This window comes from Catharus ustulatus, chromosome 8 (genome assembly GCF_009819885.2).
Source record: "Catharus ustulatus isolate bCatUst1 chromosome 8, bCatUst1.pri.v2, whole genome shotgun sequence".
NCBI classification, from domain to species: Eukaryota; Metazoa; Chordata; class Aves; order Passeriformes; family Turdidae; genus Catharus; species Catharus ustulatus.
Window position 1 is genome coordinate 20,556,437 of NC_046228.1, and position 27,577 is coordinate 20,584,013.

The 27,577-nt window shown below is 44.2% G+C and overlaps 1 protein-coding gene across 1 annotated transcript in view; it reads right to left on the reverse strand.

Moving 5' to 3' along the window:
* Positions 1-7,820: 7,820 nt before the first annotated feature.
* SYNPO2L (synaptopodin 2 like) overlaps positions 7,821-27,577 on the reverse strand; it is a 36,683-nt gene continuing 16,926 nt past the window's right edge. Inside the window, exons 3-4 of the mRNA XM_033065497.1 lie at positions 25,491-26,185; positions 7,821-10,673 (exon numbers count right to left, since the gene is read on the reverse strand). Coding sequence (XP_032921388.1) covers positions 8,341-10,673; positions 25,491-26,185 — 3,028 coding nt within the window. The 3' untranslated portion in view covers positions 7,821-8,340. The remainder of the gene's footprint in view (positions 10,674-25,490; positions 26,186-27,577) is intronic.

Below are 27,577 nucleotides of genomic sequence, written 5' to 3' on the forward strand. Positions count from 1 at the left end.
TTTGTTTGCCTAGTCAAGGTCTCACACAAGTATACATATACCACGTGAGACACAGCACCTAAGAGTGCATCTGGAAGGAACTGAACAGAGCCCAAACCTTGAACCTATTAGTATGGCACCAGGATTTATAGGGTGATTTGTATAAAGCACTCTTGTGTCTGACACTTAAACACCAAGACACACCTTAAACTGAGATTCTTACCTCCTACACTACCTTCAAATAAAATGATGTCTTTATTTTCAGTTACCACACTGAGAACTAAATCCTGCTCCTTTCCTTTCTATGCATGGTTTCTCCTGAGACATAGGAATGAATGTCTAGTCTATAAATATCAATTTTGGGTCTGGCAGAGATTTCACTTGTGTCTTGCCATGGTGCCAAGTTCAGCAGGTCAATGGTTTTTTTGTGCTGGGAGTATTGTACCAATCTTCTATCCCTGCCATAAATAATGCAATGAGCTCAGAAGAAGATATCTGTTATCTTACTGTTATCTTATTCATTCATACTTGTCAATGCTAAGGGTTTTAAATCACTACAAGTTGAACTTGAGGTGGTTTAGCTTTGTTTAGTGTGGAAGGGTTCACCTGGACTGTGGTGAGGTTTGGTGGCTAAATTTAATCCTTGCTTAAGTACAGTAATTTCACGATTATAAGCCGCACCATTTTGACTTAAATTTTGGTCCGAACCCCAAGTGCGGCTTATAATCAAGTGCAGCTCATATATGGACAAAGAACAAAAACTTGCTGTTTTAGTTTGGAGGACAGGTGTCTGCTGAGAAAGGCAGGAGCTGATCTTTGAAATGGAGAATGTAAATCCCCTCCCTCCAAATTATTATAATTTTGAAATCAAGGGGCTTTCATGCAAAGATATGGGAATTAGGAATAACAGTTCTTTTCTAGGGAAATTAAAATAGAAATACAGTACTACAAAGAAACAAACTCCAAACCTGACAAAGTCAGAGTACAACCTGACACCCCGTCAGGCAGGGTGTTGGTAGCAGTCCCATTAAATGGTGGCTGCATCCTCCTGCAGTGACAGATGTGGCTCAGTTGGAGCAGTGCTCCTGCAGAAGGTGCAGTTTCCCTCCAGAGGTCCAGCGGTGATGTGGAGAAATCCGGTTTTCCTCTGGAGTCCAGTGGAGAAAGGGCCTCCCTTAGTGTTCCAAAACCTCTGCTTTTATTTTGGTTGGGCTCTTCCCCCTGGCTGGAGCAACTTCCAATGGGATGAAGTAATTTTATCAGTCACACAGTGGGACTCAATGGGCCATTAGCAGAAAATGACTCGCTGGAGGAAGGATGGATTGTGAAAAGATAAAGAACAATGCCCTGCCTGGTTTCAATGGATGGCCCATTAGCAGAACATCTCCCACGGAGATAAGGATCACTGCCCCCACCCTCAACAGATGGTGATAGAATAGATACCTTTTATCACACTCTGTATTGTAATATGCAGCTTATAATCAGGTGTGCCTTATGTATGGACAAAGAATGAAAAGTTGCTGGCACCCAGAAGTGCAGCTTATACTCAGTGCGGCTTATAATCGTGAAATTACTGTACATGGAATTTCCATTAATGCCAGTGGGGTAGGACATGTGCTGCCTGTAGGACTTTTCACCACTTCAGAGAGTTTATAATCATGCAAGAAACTGTCTTTATCTCACTGTGACCACCTTCCTCTTTCCAAATACACCCTTTGTTTAAGTAGTCTGAGGAACAGCCTAAACAATGCTTTGCTTTCTCTGACCTGTATCTTCAAAATTAATTTATTTTCACACTGCATTCTTGTACACCTAATTTCAAATGGTCTAACTTCAAGTTGTCAATGCCTACACACTCATGAAAGGCACATGAAATCTGCCTTATTACACTGCTAGATGGACACAAGCAGTACTTATGAGAAGCAGCAGCAACAGAGCTGTCTCCAGAGCACATTTTGATCATGTGGAAGTCAGGAAAACAGCATCAGTCTTCACCACTGTAATTTTTCAAATATGGAAAATTAAACCCTGACCTTGCTCCCCTTTTTTCCTGATGCCTAGGACTGATTTGTGTTGAATATTCATAAACAGCAGATTCCAACATGATTCAATCTGTTCTGAAAAAAAAATTGCAAAACTTTTCCTTTCTGATTATTGTCATGGTGATGATGCTGATGAAATAAATATAAATTTTGTTATTGTAAAATATTTCACATATTCTTAACCTGTTCCAGTTTACACTGACATCAGGGAGACTTGTCAGTGCTTTGTAGCACCAATATAGGAGAAACAGTAAATGCTCTCTTGTGCCGCTAAGTGGGCTTAATGCACGATAAGATGTAGAGCTGGGACAGAAATATGTAGGATTTGAGCACAGAGCTGCAGTGTGTAGCAGTAGCTGCCATTCCCATGGTGTTACTTGCTGGGCAGCCTGTTTGTCTGTGTGATCCTGGAATCCCCTGCAAGCTGCAGCAAGTCCCCCCCTCGCTGCCAAAACTCTCTGGTATGAGCCTGACCTTCTTCTCTGGTATGTGGGATCGAGCAACACCATATGTGAACGTCAAAAGAGGATAGATTAGGAAGAAAGGACTTCCTAAGAGTTTAAACCCTCTAGACTTAACACCACATCAGGCAAATGCCAAAACCCCAGGTAACTCCGAGAAGAACAGTGGCAACATCTAGTGGCCGCTGAAGCTATAGGTCTGTGCTGGAGAGGAACAGCCTTGTCTTTCCTGTATGCCACACACTTCTCTGCTGTGCTGTTTGCTGCACATTCTCCTTCCATCGGCTACGACTGTTTGGGGTAGATATCTGCACCAGGCGCCTTACTGTTTTCAGGTTTTAAACTCTCTAAGGTGGGTACTGAAGGCCAAGTTAATCCCTAGCCTGCTACATAGCTGTTTAGTAATCCTTTGGCTTGGCAGGCTACTGTTCCACTTTTCAAAGTCTGTTTGTCTGGCTCCTTCTGACATGATCTGCTCTGAGAGGAAATGACTCTCACTTGAGAAGGTTGTAGAGGTTAAAAGGGAATTTAATTAAGAGCCCTAGATACAGTAACCATCCTGCAATGTGTCAAACCATCTGGAGTAGCTCATAATCCTACTATGTCAGCTTTATTAAGCAAAACAAGATGCAGTCCTAATCTGCAGCCTGTGCATTTGTATACTTACTTTTTTGGGAGCTGTGCTTCTCATTGGACAGAAGCTTAGGTTTGGCATCAGCAAACATTGCTGCCCCTTTCTGCATTTTCTGATGGCATTTTCAGAAATATGCTGGATAGTCCTAAAACCTACCTCCAGACCACTGCAAAAGGAAGCCCTCCTTGCAATCAATCTGACAAACATCCACAAAATTGTACTTGGACAAATGTTCAGAGCCTGCAGTCTAATCCTACAGCTGATCCCAGTGTCTTTTGCAGTGCTTAGAAACTGCTATCTGTGAGTGAGATATGTCTGGGAAAGGCAACCTGCTAATGCTTGTCATAAACTGAATACAATGAACCTCTCAGGACCCAGAAACTGAGTCGATTTTAACATTAATTGCATTAAGTTTAGAGTTAGGATTAGATTTGGAGCCTGAGAATACAATGGGATATATTAGATTTTCTGACTGACTTGTTTTTCTGATATCTTGGTTAACATTAAGTTGAATTGTTCAACGTGAGTTTATATTTGGATTTATCAGAGCTGACCAGCTTCCACTGATACTGAATTTACAAGCAGAGGGTAGAGTTTAGGTTAGAACAGGCCAAGGGGCAGTGATGGGGCAGACCATTTCAGGCTGGTCCACAAATGTCTTCAACCTGTCAGTGAGTGAGTGTTCTATAGTCTGTAGTACCAAAGTTTCAGATCTCGCTTAAGTTTTTGCTTGCATGGGGCTTTTTACATGTATACAGGCTTTAAGTCCAACCTAGGTTTTTTCATGACTGAGACATCCCATCTTTTTTTGAACTCCTTATATTCTCTTCTCCTTAGCAGTTTGTAGTAGGTAGTGCTAAATGCATGTACTGTACACATAGCAATTCCTTCTGCGTGCCAAGCAAAGAAAGTGACAAAATGCCACATGTAAAGTGCATATCACAAGTTTATTTTTCTGCACAAACAAATAGAAAGTGATTGTAAATTGGAAAAAAAAAAAAAGACAAAACAGAAAAGGAAAAAAGGTATTTCCATAAACAAAGATGCCAACTCTGTTCATCTGGGGTCACATCTTTCACCAGACAGAGCATTGCTGCTGGGCTCCCATTTTCAAAGCACTGATGGGTCTCTTCTAAGAAAAAGGTCTTGTAGGGGGTGCTGGATATTATAGCAGAAAGGGAGCATATTCTTTACAAGGAACAGTCTTGCCTCTCTGTGCTGATGTCTGGTATCAGTGACTCCTCATCACACCAGTCTCTTCTGAGATGCTTCCTCCCAGATGCTGCAGGATCTTGAGGTTATCTCTGGTAAGTGTTCCCATATATTGAGAGGGAAGGGACTGTTACTCCTGAAGCAAAGATAAAACCCCTGAATTTCCATAGCTGCAATGTGTAGCCTGCAGCATACTAGAGAGGAGGGATGATAGGCAGTTTTAAACCAGAGCCCATGAAGACATCTTCAAATACTTAACAAAGGAACACTGGGGTTTGGCCTACCACTGCAGCTTATAACTTAGCAGGTGGGAGCTAAAACTTGTCAAACAACTGTTTATGTCTGTGCTTGTTCAACAGCTGAGGAATTAGACATTTGGATAGGCTCAAGACAAGCTTACATATTTCGAAAGTATTCCTTGTAACCTCACCTGTGACCTTTCTAACAGACACAGTATTTTCATGAGCAGACATTAGCAGAGCTGCTTAAAGCCAGTAGTAGTTCAGGTTTCTTCCTTACAACTTAACAGATGCATCTTAGTGTTATTTCTCATCTCATGCTACTTGCAGGTACAGGCCTTATTTGGGATATACTATGAGCACTGTAGGCCTCATCTGCAACAGCCTCTGCTTCTGCAGATCAAGTCCTGTGTCACCATAGGATCCAGAAAAGTTTGTGAGGGGCTGAAATCCATTAAACTACTTTGGTTTTGCTTCTAAACATAGCTTTGAGGCAAGATGTAAGTAAAATGCAGGATTCCCAGACTCCTGATTCTTTCCCTTGATCTTATATTTAATATTTGTTCTCCAATCAAACCTAACTTTTTTCATTTCCTACCCATTACATTATCAGAAATGATGGGGCAAATGCAATTATTCCACTCAGTTGGATCATGATATCTAACATTGAATGGTGTTTGGCAATCACTCCTCAGCAGAAATCATTGTCTCCCGGAAATCTGGAGTGGGATCACCAAAATACTAAACCCATCCAATCTCCCTTACATACTAAGGCCAGACTTCTCTATTTTTCCAGTGGCAAAATTAACTTCCTGAGACTGTGAGGCTCTGAGAACACTTAACTTTAGGGGCCTGAGGAAAAGGGATACTGGAGTAAGATTCAGACTTTCTGAGGTTATATCTTGACTGAAGAATTATGTTGAGCACCCTTCCTCTGGTCCACACAACCCCTCTCTACACCTGAGTTCAGTAATGCTTTCAGCCTGGGCTAGCTTGTCTGTCTAAGGCTAATGGCTTAAATCACTAGCCAGGGACAGACAACACTCCACAAGATGAGAGACAAAGCTTTTGGAGCACTGCTACTTCTTGAGTTCCTTCATGCAGCTTTCCTAGATACAATAGAAGATTCCTCCCTCCGTGTTTGGGAAGAGCCACAGAGGTTCAGTTTGCACACAGGTCCTTTTTTTTTTTTTTTTGCCTTTTTTTTCTTTTCTTTTTTTTATTCTCAGAAATGCTGGCAATGCAATGCAGTACAGGATGAGTGAGGAAGCAATCATCTGAGACAGGTTTTGTAGCATGGCTGCTCCCCTTCACTGGAGCCAAGTGGATTCTGGTGATTTGCATTAACTCTGCAGTGACAAAATACTCTCTGGGGCTTTTCAGGGACACAATCTCCTCATCAATTCAGGTTGGCCGCTCCTATGTCATACAACCAGATGCAGCATCTCTTCTGACTCAGCCTCATCTTTGTCCATTAACTCAAGGTATTCCCATGGCTTTTCTTACAATCCTCTCCATGGTTGATAGCGTGCCAAGTGAGGTGTAAGTTCTGTTCTCCTCTCTCCCCAGCATGTTCATTATATGTTTCAGGGCCACCAGGACTGTGCACTGCAAACACAGGCCTACAAAAAAGTCCAGCCAGAGTGTGAAGGATCCAAAGGCAGAATTGTGTATTACTTCTCCTTTTCTCTCATTCTCTCCCTCCCAAGCTTGTCCAGGATCACAGATGCTAGCTAGGTTTTCTAGCCTTCTCTTTCTTCATAGGAGAGCGGACATGAACAATCTCCAGGTGCTCACAGAGAGAGACTTTCAAGCCTCCAAGAAAAGGTACAGCTATCATGAAAAAGCTACACAGCATAAGCTCCTGCTGTGCAGAGGAAGGTTGGCTTAGATTTAGTATCAAACAACACTAGCTGCACTGCATACAGTCTGCTTCAGACTCACTTGCATTCTTTTTATTTCCCCAGAACCTCCACTTTTGTATATCCAAAGTTTGTGCTCAGTCCAGCCAGAGAATGGCTACTGCTTGAAGGAGAGGAGCAAGTCTAATGAAAAGGAGACTTGTCTCAAGGACAGAGGGCTATGAGACCCTAATTCTACCTCCTGTACACATTCCTAAGGGTTCAGCAAAAGGCTAGGCAACCCTGACCCAGAAAGAGGTGGCAAACCCCTTCCCTGCATCTGGGAGATCTGCTGTGTTTGCAACCAGTGTTCCAGGAGCAATGCTTTCTTGGTGTACTTGTGGGATCACACTGGAAAAGTGGCTGCTGGCAAAGGAGGACCAAAAGCAGAAAGTAAATGGCCAGGGGGTGTGTAAACCAGAGTATAGATGGCATGCACACACACATGCACAGTCTCTACTAATATGATGAATTCTTCCTTGGGAAGGCAATGTTTTCTTCCTGTATGCCTGTAGTGTAGTGATTAAGTTGGAGGCATTCAGGGAATACCCAGCACTGTTTCCCCAGCATCACCAACAAACTGAACTCTGTATATGTGTGTGAGTGCAGATCCTCTGGGATTCTCAGAAACTTCAGTTTTTATCAAATAGGCCCTACAATAATACCTAAGTCATTTCATATGAAATTTTACTTGTGACTTTCTGTATTCCTGACCTCCACTTCTATGCTGCGAATGTCTGTAAAGGTCATTCGTTTTCCCCTCATCACAAAGCTTTCAGCAAGTTTTATGTTGTGACCCATTTCTAATGTAGCCCCACTTCAGTCCTAAACTAAACAAAAAGATCATGTACAAATGCATATTCAGTCCTGCCTCATTTTAAAGCCAACTGTACCTTCTCCCATGCGATCCACCTTTCTACTTACAGCATCCATATCCTGTCCAGTGGGACTGATACTGCGGGGCCTTTTTTTGTGCTAACCAGACACTGCCCAAGCTTAGCTTTGACGTTGTGTATCCTCAGAAAATGGATACTTTCTTCTGAAGTGCCCACAGCTAGTGATAGCCTCATCATGTCCCCTCAAAGCCTCTCTTTGGCAAACTATTTCCAGATAGTGGCATTTAGTACCAGCTAGGATGATTCTCCCTTTTACTCCCATCCCTGGTGACTGGAGGAACAGGCACACATGGCCACTCTCGGGCGCAGGCCACACTGCCCACATGTGCATGGGCAAACACCCATGCTCACTCTGCTTTCTTGCCTTCTTTCCCATGTTCCAACAGAGAGAAATCTGGGAGAAATGTCCCAGGTCCCCACTGTCCTTTGACTCCCTGCTGAGTGTTGCTGTGTGCATGTGTGTGTGCATACACTAGTGAACATGTACAGACTGGGAGGATCAGGGAAGAATAGTCTAATGGGAAAGCTGGGGCTTCTGTTCTGTAATCCCACCTCTCACCCTTTTTTCCTGGAAAGCTCTTGCCTCCTGGTTTCCTTCCACGCAGGGGTGACTCCAAAACCCTTGAGAAAGGAAAACTGCTTCATGTGTGTCTCCATGTGAGATAACCTCTGCCATTCACCCCCTCTGGAGGTGGGTTTTGCTGCTGTGTACAAGTTCCCAGTCTTCATGTACCACACACGTGCCCTCTTCCACATTCTTCCTCCTGCTGTAGCCACAGCCAGTAAGTCTTTCCATGAAATATCCCATCTGAGACCAAGGGGAGGCTGGGGAAAGGGGTGGTGCAGAAGGGCAGTAATATTTTGAGGGTTTTTTTCTTCATTTTGTGTCACTCATCCCATAGTACTGAGCTGACATGAAAGACAAAACAAGCGCTATCTCTGCGGGGCCACAGACAGGATGGGAGCGGTGCCTGCCTCAGTGATGACCAAAACTTGGCCTCCACACATTGGCCTGCATGCCTGTTCTTGCTGCAGAGAATTTGGGCCTGGCCACCTGAAACCGAGAGGCAGAGGCTGGGTTTGGAGGAGGTCCCTGTCCCATCTGCCCAGGCTCTGGGGAGCTCGGATATGGCTTAGGGGAGGGGCTGAGCTCCACCTGGAAGGGTGCTGGTGTAGCAGGGGCAGAAGAGGCCATTTCTGTTCTCCACAAAGGCTCATCCAGCGTGGTGGCTGAGCGAGGCATAAGCACAGTGGGTGCCAGGCTGCTGGAGGCTGGCATGGGAGCTGGAGTGGAGAAGCAACGAATTTCCTGGGTCTTGGCTATTTTCACAGGGACCTGCTTGGCTGCCATGAAGGATGAGCTAGCCTGTGGGGTTGGCTGACCAGGAGTAGTCTGAGTGCTGGGGCTTGGGGGATCCCCAAAACAGAACATGGCTGACTTTAATTGATAGGGCTGGTGGCGCATTATATCAATGACCTTGATCCCTGATTTCTGGCCAGGTGCCTTTTTCACTTTGCTCTCTGCTTTGCTAGCCTGAGATTTGCTGGCTGCCAGGGGATAGAAAGGGGAATGCATTGGGTTGTAAGCTATTGGGGGGGGAGCTCGGATGTTGGGTGAATATTTCCAGCATGAGGGTAGAGAAGGGGATGGAGAGGGGGTCCTGGGCTTGTACTCTGGCTTTGGTGTTGTTTCCACCACAAATTTGTCCATGCGGCTCTGGCGTTTGGCAAAGAGCTCTGCCCCCTTGCCTTTAAGCTGAGGCATGTCCTGGGCCCCATTTACCAATCCAGCTTCTTGCTGAGGCTTGGGGGCCACTGGAGGTGGGGTCTTGAACTTGCGGCCTGAGGACTGCATGAAGTTGCAGGCCTCAGCACCCAGGCTGAGGAAGTCTTCCTCAGGCCCAGACTCAAAGCCTGCCCCAGGGTGGTCACCTTTTGGCTTCTCATCCAGGTTCTGCACCAGGGACAGGAGCTCAGGGTTGGGTGAATTCTTCTTCTCCTCAATCTTACTGAACATGGATTTCTTGTTGCCCCGTCGGCGAGCCTCCTGCAGGATGCCTGTGCGGGGAGCTGGCACAGCAATCCTCTGCTCCCTGGAGGTTAAGGGTTCCGAAGGAGGTCGTGGCGTTGCTGGAGTGATGGCAGGAGAAGGCTGTTTTGGCACAGGGGAGCTGTTTCTCATGTGCTGTGATGGTGCTGGAGTTATATACAATGAAGAAGAGGCTGTTCCAGTGACTCGTGGCTGGGACGCTGCAGAGGCCGTATCCCCCCCTGGCTTTGAGGGAGCTGACAGAAAGATAGAGGTGCTGGATGTCCGGGCAGTGTTGGCAGAAGGCTTGATCTCTGAAGCGCTTCCTCCCCCTTTTGGCTGTGACTCCAGTGGTGATGTTGGTCTTCCTGGTGCAGGAATATACAGAGATGTGGAGGAGCTGACTGGACCACGCTGTGTTGGCACTGGTGCATTGGCAAGTGTTCCTGGAACCGGAGGTGAGAAAGGGGGAACCACCGTGCTTTGCCCACCCAGACTTTCAGTGGGTTTTTTGGGCGCAGATGGCCTAAAGATGACAGAGGATGTTGCTGGACGTTGGCCAGAAAAGCCAGGAGTAAAGGGCCGTGCAGACCTGTTGAACATGCTTGTTGAACTTGCAGAGAAGGGGTCGGGGGTGCTTGGGGGAGGTGGGAAGAAGGTGGGGCTGGGGGCAGTCAGGAGCTGAGTGGGGATGGTGGCTGTCTGCTTGCTGGGCATTTGCACACCTTCCAGGTGGATGCTGAGGGGCACGTTGTCTGCCTTCTCTGGCACAGGCATATCTCCGTTCACTGTGCTCTGCTTTGGCTGGGCAGCTGGGGCAACCTCTGTGCTCTTCTGCACTGGAGTTTTCTCAACTGTGTACTTCCCAGCCCGTTCCCTCTGCTGCTCAAATAATCGCGCTCCTTTACCCGAGGCCTCACTCAAACCTTTTTGCTTCTCCTCCTTCTGTTCAGAGTCAGATTTGGACTTTTCAATGTCTAGGTAAGTGTTGTCCCAGTCTGAGTGATTAGTTAGGCTTCGGGCATCAGAGAAACCTTCCTCATCAAATTCAGATTCACTAGTTGGAAAAACTCCGTCTTCCTCTTCGTAGGAGCGGTCTTCATCAACACTGCCAAAGCTTACCAATGTATACTTCTTAGCCCTCTGCCTGCGTTTCTTAAACATCAGCACCCCCTTGGAGTGGGGGTTGGGTGCATCTGTCAGCAGGGATGCAATGGTTCTGCACTTAGTTTTGGCTTCTTTCACGTTCTTCTCCTGGATGCTTTCGTGGCGGTGGAGCTCTGAAAGAGACAGAAAGAGGCAGTCTCAGAGATCAGAAAGGGTTAGGTGGGCAAAGGTGGACAGTGACATGGCTATAGGTGTTCTAGTGCACATAAAGGGAAACACGCTCCTTTTTCATTCCACTTTTGCTGATGATAGTGTCTTTATAAACTGTTGGTAGAAAATCAGGAGCAGTTTTCTCTTTCCCTGCAAACACAATAGAAGTTGGTGTGGGGAGGGAGCTCCTCCCACTCTGATGGCTGGTCTAAGTTTCCTCATCAGACCTGGGATTTCCTATTTCTGAAGCATGTGGCCAAGAGTCCTTGACATTTTTACAGTGCTTGCTCTTGCTTGTAGAAATTGTTACCATTTATTTATCTATCACCCTGAAGATGGAGCCCTGCTTTCTGTAGATGCTCCTCCTACCATATAGAGGATCGCGTGTGTGCGAAAGGAGAGGTGCTCTGCAAGCAGGGCTGCTCCTGATCTGAGCCCTGCAATGTCAGCTACAGTCAGTGTTGTGCAGCAGCACTATGTGTAGGGCTGTTTGCTGCTCTGCAGCAGCCCTGCCACTGCAGGAGGCAAAGGAACCATGATTTCATCCTTTCTGCAGTCCCTTCCCTGTGCCCCATGCCTGGCAAGGAAAAAGAGTGTTTGCTCCTGAGCAAGAATCCCAGATCCCCACAACTGACCAGCCAGAACAGAAGGAAATCCACTTAGATAGACTTGATTGGAAAAGACAAGACCTGTTGGGACACTGGCATGAAACTGTGGGATAATAATTTTCCAAATGCTCTGTCCTCAGTAAAGTCTGGGGAGGAACATTGTGTCCTCTGTCTTTGTGTGCAGAGAAAGCAGGTGGTGAACAAGATTCAATAGTAAAACCAAACTTGTCTGCCCTAAGGAAAGTATGGACATACCTTGAATCACTGTTGAAGTGACAGAAGTCAGCACTAATCTTGTACAGAAAAAAAGACCGGTATACCTAAACCACAGACTAATTTGTGATGTCTTTCATTTCATCCTTTTTCATTGCCCTTTTTCCAGCATGATAGTACACATGAAACAACCATCTACTATACATGTCTAATAATTTATCAAAAAAACCACCTTGTCCAGCCCTGACATTCCCAAGAGAGATGTAATAAATTATGCTCTGCTGAAAGGAGAGAGGAGAGGAGAGGAGAGGAGAGGAGAGGAGAGGAGAGGAGAGGAGAGGAGAGGAGAGGAGAGGAGAGGAGAGGAGAGGAGAGGAGAGGAGAGGAGAGGAGAGGAGAGGAGAGGAGAGGAGAGGAGAGGAGAGGAGAGGAGAGGAGAGGAGAGGAGAGGAGAGGAGAGGAGAGGAGAGGAGAGGAGAGGAGAGGAGAGGAGAGGAGAGGAGAGGAGAGGAGAGGAGCAAGGCAGTGCTGAGGGATGGTATTAGGTCAAGAGATGATGGAAATTGCTCAGTCCTCTCAGGATCTCACTTCTGATCATTTTATCACAAAGCATTCATTCAATGTGAACCTGTTAATGTGGCAAAGTCACCTGCAGTGAGGGACAGGGAGCTTAGGTAAGAAGTTTACTAGTTTTCTTGAGGGCTGCAGTCTCCCAAAACCTTTCTAGGCTACACAGTTGTGGCAAGTGTCATCATTCCATACTGCATCAGTATGGAAGAGCTTCCCTGTCCCGCTCCATGCTGAAAATGAAGTGTTGATTTATTTGCAAAGCAGTCATCCTTCCAGGAAGCTCTCAAAGTTTGCAGCCATTCCATAGCACATGCTGCTACTTTGGGATTTCAGCAAAGGGACTTCAGTGCTTTGAGATCACTCCTCTAGGTGCACAGTTCATTCCTCTCCTCTGCACCCAGAACTAGAAACAGGAAAAGCAATGCTGAAATGGCTCATTATTTTAATTGCATTTGCAAAGTGAAGGCGCTTGCAAAACTTTCCTTACAGAATGACTCCACCTTGCTGAACCAAGACTGAAGTAGTGTCCAGATTTTTGTGTAGATTTAGTGATTTTCAGGACAGTCACAGACTTGCCCTCAAAGACCTGTTCTCTGTGATGGAAACAAACTACAGTCCCTGAAGGTCTGCCCACTTCATTTACAAATCTGCATGCCTGTGTCTCTAGGGGTTGTTGACAATGGAGAAAATAAGGGAAGGAAGGAAAATATGGGAAAATAAAGGAAGAACAAACAGCCTTGCTACAAGCTACTACACCTCACGTGGTGGTATTTTGCTTCTAAACTTACAAGGAGAAAGGGCAGCACCAGAGAATCTTAGTCAAGTGCAGAAAAGGTAAACTCTGGCCTGCGTGACTCACAGGAGGCTTTCTAGCATCAGGAGCAAACAGATCGGAACTGACACCATTCAAAGTGATATCTGCACAGCCATTTCTGACAGCAGACTACCACAGAAGTGCCAACTCTAAAGTCTGGGCTAGCAAATACTGTCAGAGAAAATATAACAGAAGATGGTCTTGGCTTTAACTCCACCACTTTGTAGTCCTGGCTCAGCATTAGGATCCATGTACAATCCCTAGAAAGTTGCTCTCAACTGTCCTGTGCTCTGAAGGAGCTGGCAAAAAAGGGTCCTCTGGGACCTGCTTCTCACCTCCCTCTTTTCTTCACTTATCTTCCTCCTCATCAAAGACTAAAGCACACAACTAATTACACCAGTCCTCCCAACAGAAAAATGGTCATGCTATTCAAGTTACAATCTTCCACAACAGTTTAAGAGAAAAACAAGCAGATAAATCTTCCTAATGTGACTTGTAGAAGGTGAAGAGCAAGAATGAAATCAGAATAGGCAAAAGAATAGAGTAAGGAGAGTAGACTAAAAAAAAGGGAGAGGAAAGGAAGAAAGGGAGAAAGGAAGAAAGGAAGAAAGGAAGAGAGAAGAGAAAAGAGGAGAAAGAAGAGAAGAGAAGAGAAGAGAAGAGAAGAGAAGAGAAGAGAAGAGAAGAGAAGAGAAGAGAAGAGAAGAGAAGAGAAGAGAAGAGAAGAGAAAAGAAAAGAAAAGAAAAGAAAAGAAAAGAAAAGAAAAGAAAAGAAAAGAAAAGAAAAGAAAAGAAAAGAAAAGAAAAGAAAAGAAAAGAAAAGAAAAGAAAAGAAAAGAAAAGAAAAGAAAAGATTTGTACCTGCATAAGGCTGATCCAAACTTGAGAAAGTAGAATCCAGACCTGGAGAACTGGGCATGTCACAAAGCCCGTTTAATTCACAACTCCCCATAAACAGAAAGAGAGGCAATGAGAGAGGAGCAGAGCAGTCCCCTTCTGGAGCTGAACCAAAACTCTGAGATGTCCAAGCTCTTTGCTATCAGTCCACAAGCCTTTTAAAGCCTCTCTTTTGTCTCGTAGGCATTGCTGCTGAAAGCCATGAGGTCACTTTGTCTATTTTTGTCTTCATAACTTCATCACTGAGCAGTGTGATGGACATTGTCACCTGGCACTTAAACACCCTTATTCTTTCCCCCACCCTGTACCGTGTAAGGAGAAACTCCTCTTTTTTATTTTAAAATAAGAAAATATACTCTATATTATCACAGCTTCTGTGGTGCAAGCTTCATGTTAGAAAGGTGCAAGCTTCAGGTTAGTGTTACCAATGCCTCAGTGTCCATCATTTCTATGCCAAAGAGCCCTTCAAAGAGATGAAACTAATATAATGTGCATGTCCAGCATGAAGAGGCAGACACAGGAGGAAAATAACTTTCCTGGCCTGAAACTCTCAGAGAGCACTCAGCTCCAGTAAAGAGGAAGAAAAGAGAGAGCAGAGGCTTTCCTGTGTACATCAATTTTCTTTCACATCTGAGGAGAAACAGTCCATGGTTCAGACTTCTGTTGTGTACATGACTGAGGAGCATTTAACAGAGGAGCATTAGGATCCTGGATGCCTGCAGGGAGGTTATTTAGCTGAATTAAAGCACCAGAGGCTGTTACCTACACTGAAAGCATGGCTGTGCCCAGGGAGGTGACAGAGTGTTTGGAAACCAGGGAGTGGTGTTTTGGCAGCACCATTCAGAGCTCCAGCACTGGAGACTGAGAGGTGTTGAAAGATGAGATGCTGATAGTGAGGACTGCGGTAGATGGGAAGGAAGGGAGTAGATGGTGCTGGGAGTCTGCAAATCTCTGCAGCTGTGGCCTGCTCAGCATCTCCTCACACTTTGTCTTACCACTCCTTTCTGTACTTGAGCAATAGCTCCTGTGAGACAATCCCAGAGCTGTGGCCAAGGGATGTGGCCAAGGAATCTCCCATGATCCTCCCTCCCAGCAGCTCCAACCTTAGCAATTTTTTAGTCTTGGCAGACCATCTCCAATGTTAGTGAGTCTGGAAAAATGAAGGTCTGACCATACATGCTGAAATCCAGCAGCCATCACTGCATATCAAGAAGACAATTCCCACAAGGCAACATTGCTGTACAGAGACCTGTCATATCTCATCCAGGGGCTCTTAGAGCAAGAGCAATGGAAGTGATTCAGTCTCTTGATGAATATTTACAAATAGGGATATATGTACATATATGTCTCTCCTGGTAGTATTGATACATATCTTTGGAATGAAAATACACCTTTGTCTCTCGTAAGAACATTCAAATGGAACAGACAAAAGAGTAAAAGGAAAGGTTATAAAACTCTCATAAATTCCGTTGGTGTGGTGAATAATTTCTATAGAAAACTCTTTGTTAATTTCTAAAGCACTTACTTTATGTACACACTGAATTCTGTTGCAAAAAATCCACAAAAAGGAAAAGTTTTTATTAAGCAAAGCCCATGAAGATTTTCCTCTTAATTAAGCTTCACTGAAGTGACATGATTTTTGTTACTAATTACAGTAAAGAGAAGTATAAAACATATAAATCTTTCAAGATCAAGCCTTATTAAAAGAAAGTATTTTAAAGTATGCCCAGGCAAGCTACTGAACAAGCAGACTTACATGAGGTCAGATACTGTTCATGTTCTCTAGAAAACAATGGTAAATTTTATTACCAAGATGGAATTCTAGAAAAGCCATTACTATAGAAAATAAGGCACTCTGCTACTTCCAGAGATAAAGAGCCTGTTCTGTGACGAAATGCTACTTGCTTTTTTCAGATGGTGTCACCTCGAATTCTGTTCTTCCAGCTATTTATGTTAATATTTATGTTATGTTATTTATGACAAAGTCATTTTTCCATGGCTAATGTTGCAACTATCTCAGTAAGTCATTAGAGGCTACAGATGTCTCATACTTTACATACCTGAAGTCCTTTTGAAATAAGATTTGGATGGGTTATATTGACCTTCTGAGTATTTCCCTATTGAAAGTTTCAACCTTTAAAGCTTTGATCAGTATTTGAATTGCAAACAGTTAAGCAGAGGAGTATATGTTCTTTCACTTCAAAGTAAAGGTAAAACTCTTGGGATAGCAAGTATTTGTAATTCTTGGATATTTGCACATTTCCATCACATAACCTGTGCATAATATAAAACACAGATAAGGCTTCAGCTCTAATTTAGGATGCTACAAACCAGTAGGACTGGTACAGTCCTACTCAAGTCTGCAACGCTTTAGCATGAATCTGAGGTTAAATAGTTAAAATTCTTGTCAAGCCAGTGTTTCTTCTGAAATGGCTGAGTGATTTTAAGTGTGCCAGTGAGACACTGCCCCACTGCAATCTCCTGTTTTGGAAAAACAGAAAGAAACAGGCTTTTTGGAAGGTGAGTTAACAGCCCAGGGGAAAAAAACAGTCATTTTGAAGATTTTTGAGTATTCTTAGCCATACTACTATTGGAGAGCTCTGTTAGGCAGAGAGGGTGTAGAGACATCACTGTGCATGGCTGCAATATCTTAGTCTCATGGTATCCTGCTGGAGACTTGAGTAGCTTGTTCCATCAAAAAAAAAAAAAAAAATCAGCTGGGTGACAGTTTGCCTTTCTTTCTGAGCCAGATGGAAAAGTGTCCTCAGTACAAAAGGTAACACACATGGCCAGTTTTTCTGTGCTGACAGCTTACACCTGGGCCCTGGATATTCCCTACATAGTCTTCTTCCAAAGGACAACCTTCTTTTTCCAGGACAGCACCTGTTGAATGCACTAGTGAATCTGTCTTTTGCAGTCTTAGCCCAATTTCCTATGAAAGGTTTATGCGGTCAATGCTGCATGTCTTTTGATCTTATCCATTTCATGCTAATAGCTTTTGAGTCTATCTGCTAATTTTAAAAGTCTGAAGTCACAAAGATACTATGTTCCTACAAGTTTGCATGGAAATAGGAGGCTCAGCAGAGGAGAGCCCACCATAAGAAGTGAGAAGCCTGAGTGCAGTCTTTATTAGGCATCAAAAACCGAAGAACACACACACACACACACACACACACACACACTTTCTCATGTTGAATGTGAGAGACAGACATCAGCCAGATTTGCATTTAGTAGACATGAGAGAATGAGATATCAAATACAAAATAAAAATTAAAAGGATGCCAGGACCTGCTAATTCTGCTGCTTACAAAATTGCTTGATGTCTGACAGCAGGATGCCATTGATTGATAATGTCTTTGTCTTTCAGTCTATTCAACTTCTGCTCCAGTAATACAGACAAGTGTATGTTCACCATCTCACTATGTGGGCTTGATTAATCCTCTAGCACTTGCCTATAGTCTCATTAATCTGTTGACTTTAGTCCTTTTCTGCAACTATTCAAGCTCCTGCTGGATTAAAAATTCTAGCTTTTCATGAGACAACTGTTTACCTTCCATGTGTTATATCATCTGCCAATTAATACACAGCAATCTCCACTGAATCCCCACGACACCCATTGGAAATGATATTATTGTTATTTCCTGTTACTGCTTGCTAGGTACAACACCCAAGAGAACCAAGCCACAATTAGAAAGCCTAGAGAGCAGGAATTAGCATCTGAAAAAGCAGATAGGAAGACAATAGTGGTGTACCTGGTAACACTTTTGAGCTCCTCAGTCCAGGTAAGCCCCCCTCCCTCCCCTGTGTTCCCCACACACCTGGGTTTCTCTGGGAAGAAAAACCAGAGAAAAGCTGCAAGGTGTCTCAGCTAGGTTCCAGATCTGAGTAACAGCAGTTCTGGGGCTGTGGTGTGCCCCACAGTACATGCTGCTTGTTCCGTCTAGATGCAGCCAGAGGATGAGATCCACTGACAGAAGAGAAGAGGGTTGGGATTTTTTATCATCTGTCTCCTTGCCAGTCAAATAACATTGAGGTGGAGAGGACTTTTGATTGACATTAGTGTTCAAAGCTCCATGGGTGAAAATATAGAGGTAGTCCTGTTAGATTCAGAAGCCCAGTGAAACACTACTACCAACTTAGCCAGTTAGCTCATCTGACATCATGAACCATTAATAGTTCTGTTTTCTGTTCTATTCTTAGCCAATTGTGCGGTCACCTTATGGTACTCCTATCTCATCCATATTTCTCTCATTGGAAAAGTCATGTGGAACTGTATCAGGTATCTTATAGAAGCCAATATATACTGTGTTCATATTATTCCTTCAGCCATGAAGTCTTATCTTACTGAGCAGGTCAAAGACTCTTCCTGCTTTTTATTAGTCCATGTTGATTTTACTTTTAATTTTGTTTTCTGCAAATTTGCACCAAAAAATACTTCTAATATATATTATATATATTATTCTAATATATATAAAATACTACTAATTGAAGCTAAATTATTGTTTTTCTTGTTGTCAGAGCCTATGTCTACTAGAAGGGTATATTCTTGATCTTTTTCCATGAGACCCTTCTCATTGTTTCAAGGTACTTGGCAAGGACTGAGGACCATTCTGATACAAATTTCATTAAATCCCTACATTTGACCTCTACAGAGAAGCTAACTCAGCCTTGGTTTTCAGTACAGTCAGTATATCAAGATAAGCTGAATCTATTCACCCCCATTTCTGTTCCTGTTTCTTTCTGCAAAGAGCAAGATTCTTAGTTAATGTAAGTGGCAGTTACTGATGACAGTAAAGCTTTACACATTTCCCAACAAACTGATGTCCCTTCCTACGATGGGTTTAAATGAAACTGAAGAACAAGTATTTGCCAGGATGACAGCTTTCTCCTTCCCAGCTATAATTTTCTCTCACTTCTCTTGAGTAATGGCTGTTGTTTAATCACTCCTTGTCAAAGTCCTTTTATGCCTCACCCTTTAATGCCTCTCCCTCATCCATCACTTTCACTTTGTCTCAAAACAATTTTAGTGTTGTCCCTGAGCAACTTGTCCCCACCTTGTCAGCAACCTTGTCCCATATCACTTTCAGAACTGATGGAAACAACTGGACGGGGAAAGAGATTCCTGTTGTCTGTTTGCATTACAATTTCTTTCAACTCAGATCTCAAAACCCTGTAATCTAAAACTACCACCTTGGTTAAGATAGTCTGTGGGGTTGTATGTGTAGCCGTTTCAAGTGTGATCATTGCTCTAATCACCTTTGAGATCTGAACTATTGGCAAGATTTTTGTTTGAAGCCATTGTTCCTCATCAGCCTTACACATCCTAAGTCAGAGCAGAAGTGCAAGAATATGCAAGGCCAAGCTATGTTAACTTAACATATGGGATAACATAGTCTGAAAAATCACTGACTGCGACTCTGCAAGGCCTATGGAAGTGTCAGCTTGGAACTGAGGAACTGTGACCTTGTGCTGAATAATAACATAGTTGTAATGTCTGTAGTAACTGATAGTTTAAAAAGAGATGCTTCAAATGATATCTCATATAGTAGAATATAGGACAAATGGGAGTATATACCTTTACATTTCAGGGATCACACAGTTTTCCTCCATACATCTTCAAATGCTAAAGACCTTTCCCCTCCCAGAGAATATTATCTGCAGCTAGATTTCTCTTGAGCTAACATGTTCAGCTAAATTTGTGTCTCTGTCAGGCTCTGGGGCAGCAGGATTGCAGTGAGGTACAAAGGTGGAGCAGAGCAGATCTCTATCAGCCTTACTTCCACTGCTGCAACATCCTCATTAAAATGCTGGACAAGAGTCATGCCTGAGGGAACGATGCTGGAGGTCTCCAGTAAGAATACCTGAAGAAGATGGCAAATTGCTTGTGACAATTACGAGATGACTCAAGAAAGAAAGAAAAATTCATCCATGCTAGCCAAGACAGACAACAGTAGTTCATAATTTGGCTTCTGGCCCATTAATATATCAGCCCGAAAAATATCACCTCTGCTTTCCATAGAAAGATATAAACTGAAGGAATAAGATCAAATGTCGTTCTCAAGCCTAAAGGTGGAGAAAGAGGGCTCTAGATGCCTGGTGTTTATCTCACTGTAGTCTTTAATAAATGCCTTGCAAGTGGCAGAGAATTCAAAGATGAATGACAGTTGTTAAGTGGGGTTTCTTAAACAAACACATACAACTAGACTGCTACTGCAGTGTATGGAAACTGATTTCCCAAGCGGAAGTGATTTCCAGTTCCAAGCATGCTGAAATGAGATCAGTCTCTCCATCTGTGATTCAACCATGGAAGCTGTTGTCCTTGTTTTCCAAATGGCTGGCTGCTCATTGAGTGGCAAGGGCCAAAGGTGATTCCACATGGCTTCACACTGCTAGGAACAGACTTCTGTAAGATTAATAGTTCAGGCAATTAATTTTAATCTCCTGGTCTAAGCAGAATGCTTTTCTATTTTACTTTAAGGCATGCAGGATGTAGTAGTAGGCTACTATCCTAAACCTATTGGTCTCCTAGACTGCAGTGAATGACAAAACCAGTTAGTCTAAGTCACGTAACTGTGATCATTAGTTACAACTGTCAAACTTGAAAGCCAAATAGAAAATGTGGTGCAATAACTTCAAACTGCCATTCAGATACTTAATCTTGTTCACAGCCCCTGTGGCCTATACCAGTTGTAACAGGCTGAGAGATGGCTTGCTGCACTCACCCTCTCTGCAGAGAAATGTAACTGCAGTCACTCTTAGAAGAGGTAATCTCTATGACCTGCTGATGAATAGGCCACTTATTTATAAGCATGCTATCTTTTCAAGTGATGCTGCTGTACATCCGCTTTAAACAAGAAGGATTTCCTTTTCTGATATGGAATGTACTAACTTTGATGACTCTGCACAGGCAGCCAGGCCCATATAAAGCAGAGGAGGAAATTTCCCCACCCAGTTCTCCCTCCCTTCCTCTACCATACATGGAAAGGCTCTTGAATCCTAGGAACTAAAAATAGTCCAGCAGATAAGTTTAAATTAAGGTATTTTGAAGCACTTCTTGCACTGACACGGTGTGTTAGCAAGTTAGGAATAGACTGCTGTCCTGGTATGTCTACCCTATTTCCAGTTGTGAGAAAGGCTGAACCTTTTGTCCTATGAGATGATTTAGGATGGGGATGAAAATACAGTGCACCTCAGAGAGCACAGGTGGCTGAGAAGAAGCAACCCTGGCTACTGATGGAACCCAAGTCTCTGAAGGCGGGGTGAGAAGAGAAGGACACTGCAGAACCTATGAAGAACCAGAAGACCTCACTTACAATTACTTGTGACTATAGTCTGATTCTTCCTGCCACAGGTTCCTCCTTTCTGCTAACCTCCTGAAACTGATGTAGATTTTTAAATTTGTATTTTCTGTCTATCTTCCTTTTCTTCTGCACTGTGCAAGTTGCACATAAGTCATCAGGAAGGGACTTGGCTTGTCCCTTTATAGTGATGACAAACTGAGTGCCTAAAGATCCCCAGTTTCCCCAGGGATTAATCACCTCTCAAAAAAGAGCAATTTACATTTTTAGTGGGAAGGAAACAAATTCACACTTTTGTTTCAACAGATTAGGCAAAATACCAGCTGTTCACAAACACGACTGTTCGACAGCTCATTTAAAACATAGAGTCCCTGTTTGCTGGCTGCTCTTACCCCACTGAGCAAAGCACCAGAGTGCATAGAAGCCACTGGGTAGTGCTGCAGACTGAAGTTTTTTACTTGTAGGGCAAGTTCCCCTGCATGTGGGTGATGTGTGGCTCCCCACAGTGCCCCAGTAGTCTTCACTAATATGCTCGAGTGAGTTTTAAGCAGGCAAATCCAAGTCATGCGTCCTATGGAGAACTGGGATGAGGTGCATGCTTATCCCACAGGTTGAGAAAAAATGAGCCAATACTAATGTGCACATAGAGCACAAACTTTGGAAGGAGAGAGGCCCAAACTTCACTGCAGGGGCTGTTGGAGCCCTAAGACTTTTGTCTTTGCTAGGTACAAAAAGCACATCCGGCTACTCATGACATGCAGGACATCATAAGGTGGCACCATCAGCTGCTGCCATTTCCTGATCTTGGGCTGTTGGTACTTGCCAGCACACTGTGCTCTGCTCCTGGAGTCAAAGCCTTGCTTAGCTCCATTTGCTCCCGTTACTGTGATGTAAAGCAGGTGTCAAACAGCAGCATCACCTCCAGCAATTACCACCTGATTTATATCCTCTAAGCAAAAAGCAGGGAAAGCAGTTGTACTTCCCAAGTGTTGGTAGACTTACTGCAAAAAAAGTACATGTACTGCAGAAATGTTCATCAGATGAAAATGAAGAGAAAACACCTCAGTAACAAGCAGAACATAAAGCATGATCATCCATGCTGGTACAACTAGGAAAGATGGTGAGGGAATATGGAAAGCACTTCCTCATTTCATTGATGATCTTAAGGACAATATACAGTCAGCACAGATCAGATTTTCTAACATCATCAGAAACAAAGGAAAATCATAGAGGAAAGGGAAGACAGGGAAGCTAAGTCCACCTGCCTATGATTTAGAAAGCTCAGAGCTCTGGAGCACATATACAATGAGGACAAAAGTACTAGAGATATGAAGTAAAGAACAAAGCTACAGAAAACCCAAGAGCTGACAGCAGTAGCAGTATTACTGAGATCCTTGCAGGGCAATAGAGCAGTGAAGAGTGTCAGTTGCTACTCTTGGTGGTGTGCAAAAGAATTATTACGCATCTCTGTTCTTTTTCTGGGATTTCAGTTATTCATATAGAGTTTTGATGTTTCTAAACACTCATCAAGAAATAATGTATCTGCAATTCTGTTTGCTTGAGGTACAGGGACAAGTGGGAAAGGGAGATAGTCTCTGTAACTTAAAAATTGCAGTGAAAAGTTAGAAAGAATTAAAACAAAAGACAAGAGAAATACCCCCAAAATTGAAGTAAACATCAGAGCAGTCATGACAAAGTAGTACATTCTAGGAAGAAAGGACAAGATACCATCTGGGGAATAGTCCCAACAAAACAAAAAGCAGTTTTTCATATTCTTGTGGTGCAGTGGTGGGAACTGAAGAAGGTTGTGGCAAGGCAAGGAGAGTGTGTTAGCAGATGCAATGGGAATATATTTAGATAGTGCTTCAAAAGGCAGCCATCTGCTTAGGTATTCACAATGGCCCTTAAATGTCTCCTGCCTATATATCGACACTTAGACTCTCACAACTGATAGTCCAAGTCACTCCCTAGAATTAACTCAGGTTTTAAAACCCTGCCTAACTTCTAAGCCATGATTTCACATTCCTGCTTAGCAAAACCCAGGAGTGTGTGTGTCCCAGAGTAGGCTACTGTGCTGTGGATATTGCTAAGGAAAGGCAAAGGAACACATGCTGCTGTCTCCATGGGAGCCTAGAGCAGCTGTGGGAGCTGGAACAACCTTAGTCCAGACGTCCTCACCAAGGCTACAACTTTCTGACAAGAGATGCTGGACCATGTCCTCCCATGCCAGTCCATAACTTCTCTGCAAGCAGCTCCCATGGAGCCAGTGCAGCTCAGCAGTCCCCATCCTTCAGCTGTGTTTATACCTGTGTTTATTCCAGGTATAGGTGTTCTTTAGCTCTGTTCACCATGTAATGAACACCTTCCACTCCTCTTCCTTACTTGCTTCCTTCACTCACAGTCACTGGCTGCTGAACTGGACTTTTATTTTAACGGCTGCTGTGCTCCAGCATGATCAGGATGTAGAATATTGCCTTCTCATTTACTGACAAGATCCCTAATGCAAGAAAAGACCATGTGAGTTACCATCCCTGGCAGAGTAACTCCTACAGAAGGACACCCGTGGCCAAACATAAACCAGAAAGAGGGTGAGCAGAGGAGTAATAGGAGAATAAAAGTATTACCTTAGTCTGCAGTGCTTCTGGGAACCCTAACTCCAGCTGGCAATATTGTTGCATCATCTCCTGCCATGGGATATTATCTTGCTATCAGAAATGCTCTGAATTAAATACGTAGCTTTTCTGGGATCCCTCTGTACTGATGCTGTCCATGGAAATAAGTCTTGATGTAAAGCAGTTGCTCTTCCACTGCTAGGACTATCAGGTGGCAGGGAGCAGCTGAACATGCCTTTCTCAACATTCACCTCATGCTTGTACATTATTCAAAGGGGGAAAAAATAGCTTCATCTTTAGGGAGGTTGAAATTGCTGATTTCTTTCCTGTCCTAAGGAAAATGAAAGCTAAAGACTAGGAAGAAGTAGAGTAAGGCATCAGGTCAGGTGCACTGCCCAGCAGAGCAAGACATAAGGGACCCAGCTGAGCCTCCACTCCTAACACTGGTAAGAGCAGCAGGACAGTGCCCTGTCTGAGGGAAGCACCTAGGTTTGAAAGTTACCTCTATAGGACCCCTTAGGTAGAAGAGATAAAAGAATATTCAACCCAAGGAAAGGAGAAAAGAGAGGTTTAATAATTGCCTTGCAGTATTATCTGTCCTGGGTAAAATGTCTAGCATTTGAAGCAGAGGATCAGAAGTTAGAATCCCCACGTTTTCTTTCTGATTCAGTCTAGTAACTTTTATGTGTCTCTGTTTTCCATTCTGTCAGTTTTTAAAACCTGCTTTATTTCCAGGCTCAGAGAAATATAAAATAGTCAGTTATACTACATACTGAGGTACATATATGGAAATAAATTTATCATTACCTTGTTTTTAATATTACTAGATAGATCACAACTGTGAAATCAGATAACACTTTGTTCTGCCCTCATGTTTGGTCTTGAAATACTCCATGTGTAGCAAAAACCAGGAAAGATATTCACAATTAAAATCACTTCAGGCCCATCACCCATATACTACACTACATTTTTCAGTACTTTATTCCGCATGGAAAGGTCTTGACTATCAGGGATGGCACTACAAGGAACTGTTTCAAGAGCTGATTTACCATCTCCTGCCTGTCCTTGCTGCCAACACCTAAAAAAATTATAAATTCTACCTGAACTCACCACCTGCTGCATTCTGCTGGAGTGAGTGAGGGAAAGTTGATGTAGAAGAGTCCCTCCCTAAGCTGGACAGGGTGAGAGAAATAAATCAGTTACTGACAAGACTCTTTTGCAGCTATGCTGTCTGCAAATTATCTCTCATCTTTAATTGTGTAATATTGCATGCCTCTGTGCCCATGGAGAGCTGAACTGAACAGAGGGCTCCTTGGGAGCCTCTTGAAATGAGTGTTCTGTGCTTAACATACAGGTAGCTAAGGAGCAAACTGAGCTGCCATAAGATCTCTGGAAAGCCAGGGCAATTTAACCTCCAAGTTCCTTCCTGACACCATCATGTCACCTGAGTCTTCTTAGCCCAAAGTGTTGAAGAAACCGATTACATCTATCCCTTTTCCAGCACACAGAGGTACTAGAGCACATCTGGTTGAATGGCTGCAGCCTCTGTGAGTGAGTCCCAGACCCCTGACCCCAGACCCTTTCTCTTATCTGTTTCTTAGGATGTCTTGGGTGAGGAAGACTCCAGTGCCAAAGCTGCAGCAGGAAACTGGTGCTCCTTTGTAAGCTAGAGGAGCTAATGCACCTGATATTTGCAGCAATCAAGCTTTTGGCAGGAGAATCCAGCACAAGGAAAAGGCATGGGTGAATGGCAGTTTAGAGGACTTACTGGCCTGCTTGGCTTTCTCTGTGTAGGTGGTGGTTAGGTCTTCGTCAATCGGGTGTTCCACTGGCCCCACCATGGGGATGAGATGGCGCTCTGCTCGGATAGCCTTGGTGGCATGGGGCAGGAGCATTGCCTCTGGAGAGGGCTCCCGTCCCTCTGTTGATGGTGGCCGCAACTGTCCCTCGCTGTCCGAGAACGGAGTGTCTGTGCGACTGCCAGGCAGGCAGACAATCTCCCTCTTGGCCACGCCGCTGGAGCTGGCCAGCTCTGCTGCCCCCTGCGCAGCAGCCTCCGGCAGGCTCTCGTAGCCACTCTGTTCAGACAGGGACACCTCGTCCTGCGGTGCGTGACAGCTGGTGGTGCTGTCAGGGGGGGAGCGCGGGCTCTTCTTGCGAGCGCGGCGGTGCTTCTCCTGCGCCACATTGTCAGCATCGCTGTCTGTCTCACCATAGTACGCCTCGCTGTCTGGTGGGGACGTGAGGCTCTCCAGGTGCCTCTGTGACCTCCATGGCTGTGAGGGCTGTGGGGGCTGTGAGGGCTGTGGGGGCTGTGAGGGCTGTGTGGTGGCTGGGGCTCCTGCTGGTTCAGAGCTCAGTAACTGTGCCGGGGGGCTGAGCAGGGATGGTGAAGAGAGCACTCGCTGTCCTGGAGAAGGGGAACGTTGGAGCCATGGGCCAGTCTGGTCCCCACCAACTATCCTGTGGGGAGAAGGAAAAGTGGTGAATGAGGTCTGGCTTGTGTAGCTAAACTGGATGGAAACCCTGGTGTGAGAGAATGCTATGGATTGGGGCAGTGTTACAGGTGTTTTTCAGGTGGTACAGACACCTGAAGTGTAGACAAGGACAGACTTGTCCTTGACATCAGCTACATGCTCTCATTCTGATTTTCTGTTTCACAACTTTACAGAAACCAGGTGTTATACACTCAAAAATCAGAATGCCCTAAAACCATAAAAAATCTACCAAGCTTAATCAGCTGCCCAGGCATTTCTCCTAGAGAGAGGAATTCCTGCATAGCAAGCATTCCCCAGGCCAGTGAGACCTACCCTTCATCCTGCAGCTTGTCAGCAGAGAACGGCTGGTGCTCAGCTATCACACTGCACTCCAGCTGCTCCTGCAGCTGAGACTGTCAGATCTGCAGATCCTGGCACCCCCAAACTGCACTAGTTCAGACAGGGCTCCCAAGAAGTCAGTGCTATTTGTTTGCTCTGACCTCTACATGGGAGTAAGTAGCAAATACTTAGGCCCAAGTGTTTTTTGGAGATAGGACTACGGTATCTCTAATATTTAGCCTGCTCACTGTGGGATTGCTTCACAAGCTAACTATCAGTACCTGGGTTTTGACAACCATATGCAGTCATGCTGGCCAGCCGAATCCATGGTGGTATTTGCCTTTGGCTTAGACAGAAATTTCAAGCCTCTAAGACATCTGGGAGGATAACTGGAGTAGGTGCCGGGCAGACTGGGGCAGTCAACCCTACTGCTGGCTTCCAGAGGGAAGGAGAATTGGCTGTGCTGACAGGAAAAGAGCTGATTCTGTCTTCCCTCTCCTCAAGAGTGAGTCTGGATTTCAATGGCAGTTTGACTCCAACCCACACAGATAGAGTTGAGAACTTGTTCCTTCTCTTGTCAGACTCACCACCAGGCCTTATAAGAACTATTAAGGAATCCTAAGTATTTGCCTTCTGAATATGCATACCATACAGCCAGGCAGTCAGCATTGCCTCTGGAAAGTGGTGAAACTCATGACTCAGATCCCAATTCTAAACTGTGAAAAATTTATATTTATGTCAAATGCAAACTTTTATGGAAGCTAGGGGTGGGAGAATTTCTCTGGCAGTTTATTTTTTAATACTATTTGCCATTATGAAATCTTACTGGGGAGCAACCTCAATGTTTCACAAGCAAAACAGAACAGTCCCTCCTCTTCTTTGAACACTTGACCAGGTAACTGAGAAGCATAACTGCTTGTAAGCCAGTTTCTCTTGTTCTGCTCTGTCAGGCCAGTGTCTCTCCCTTCCTCTTTTTCTGAAATACACATACTCCAGAGTCATGCAGGTACCTCTCTTTTCTAAACAGGAATGATTGGTG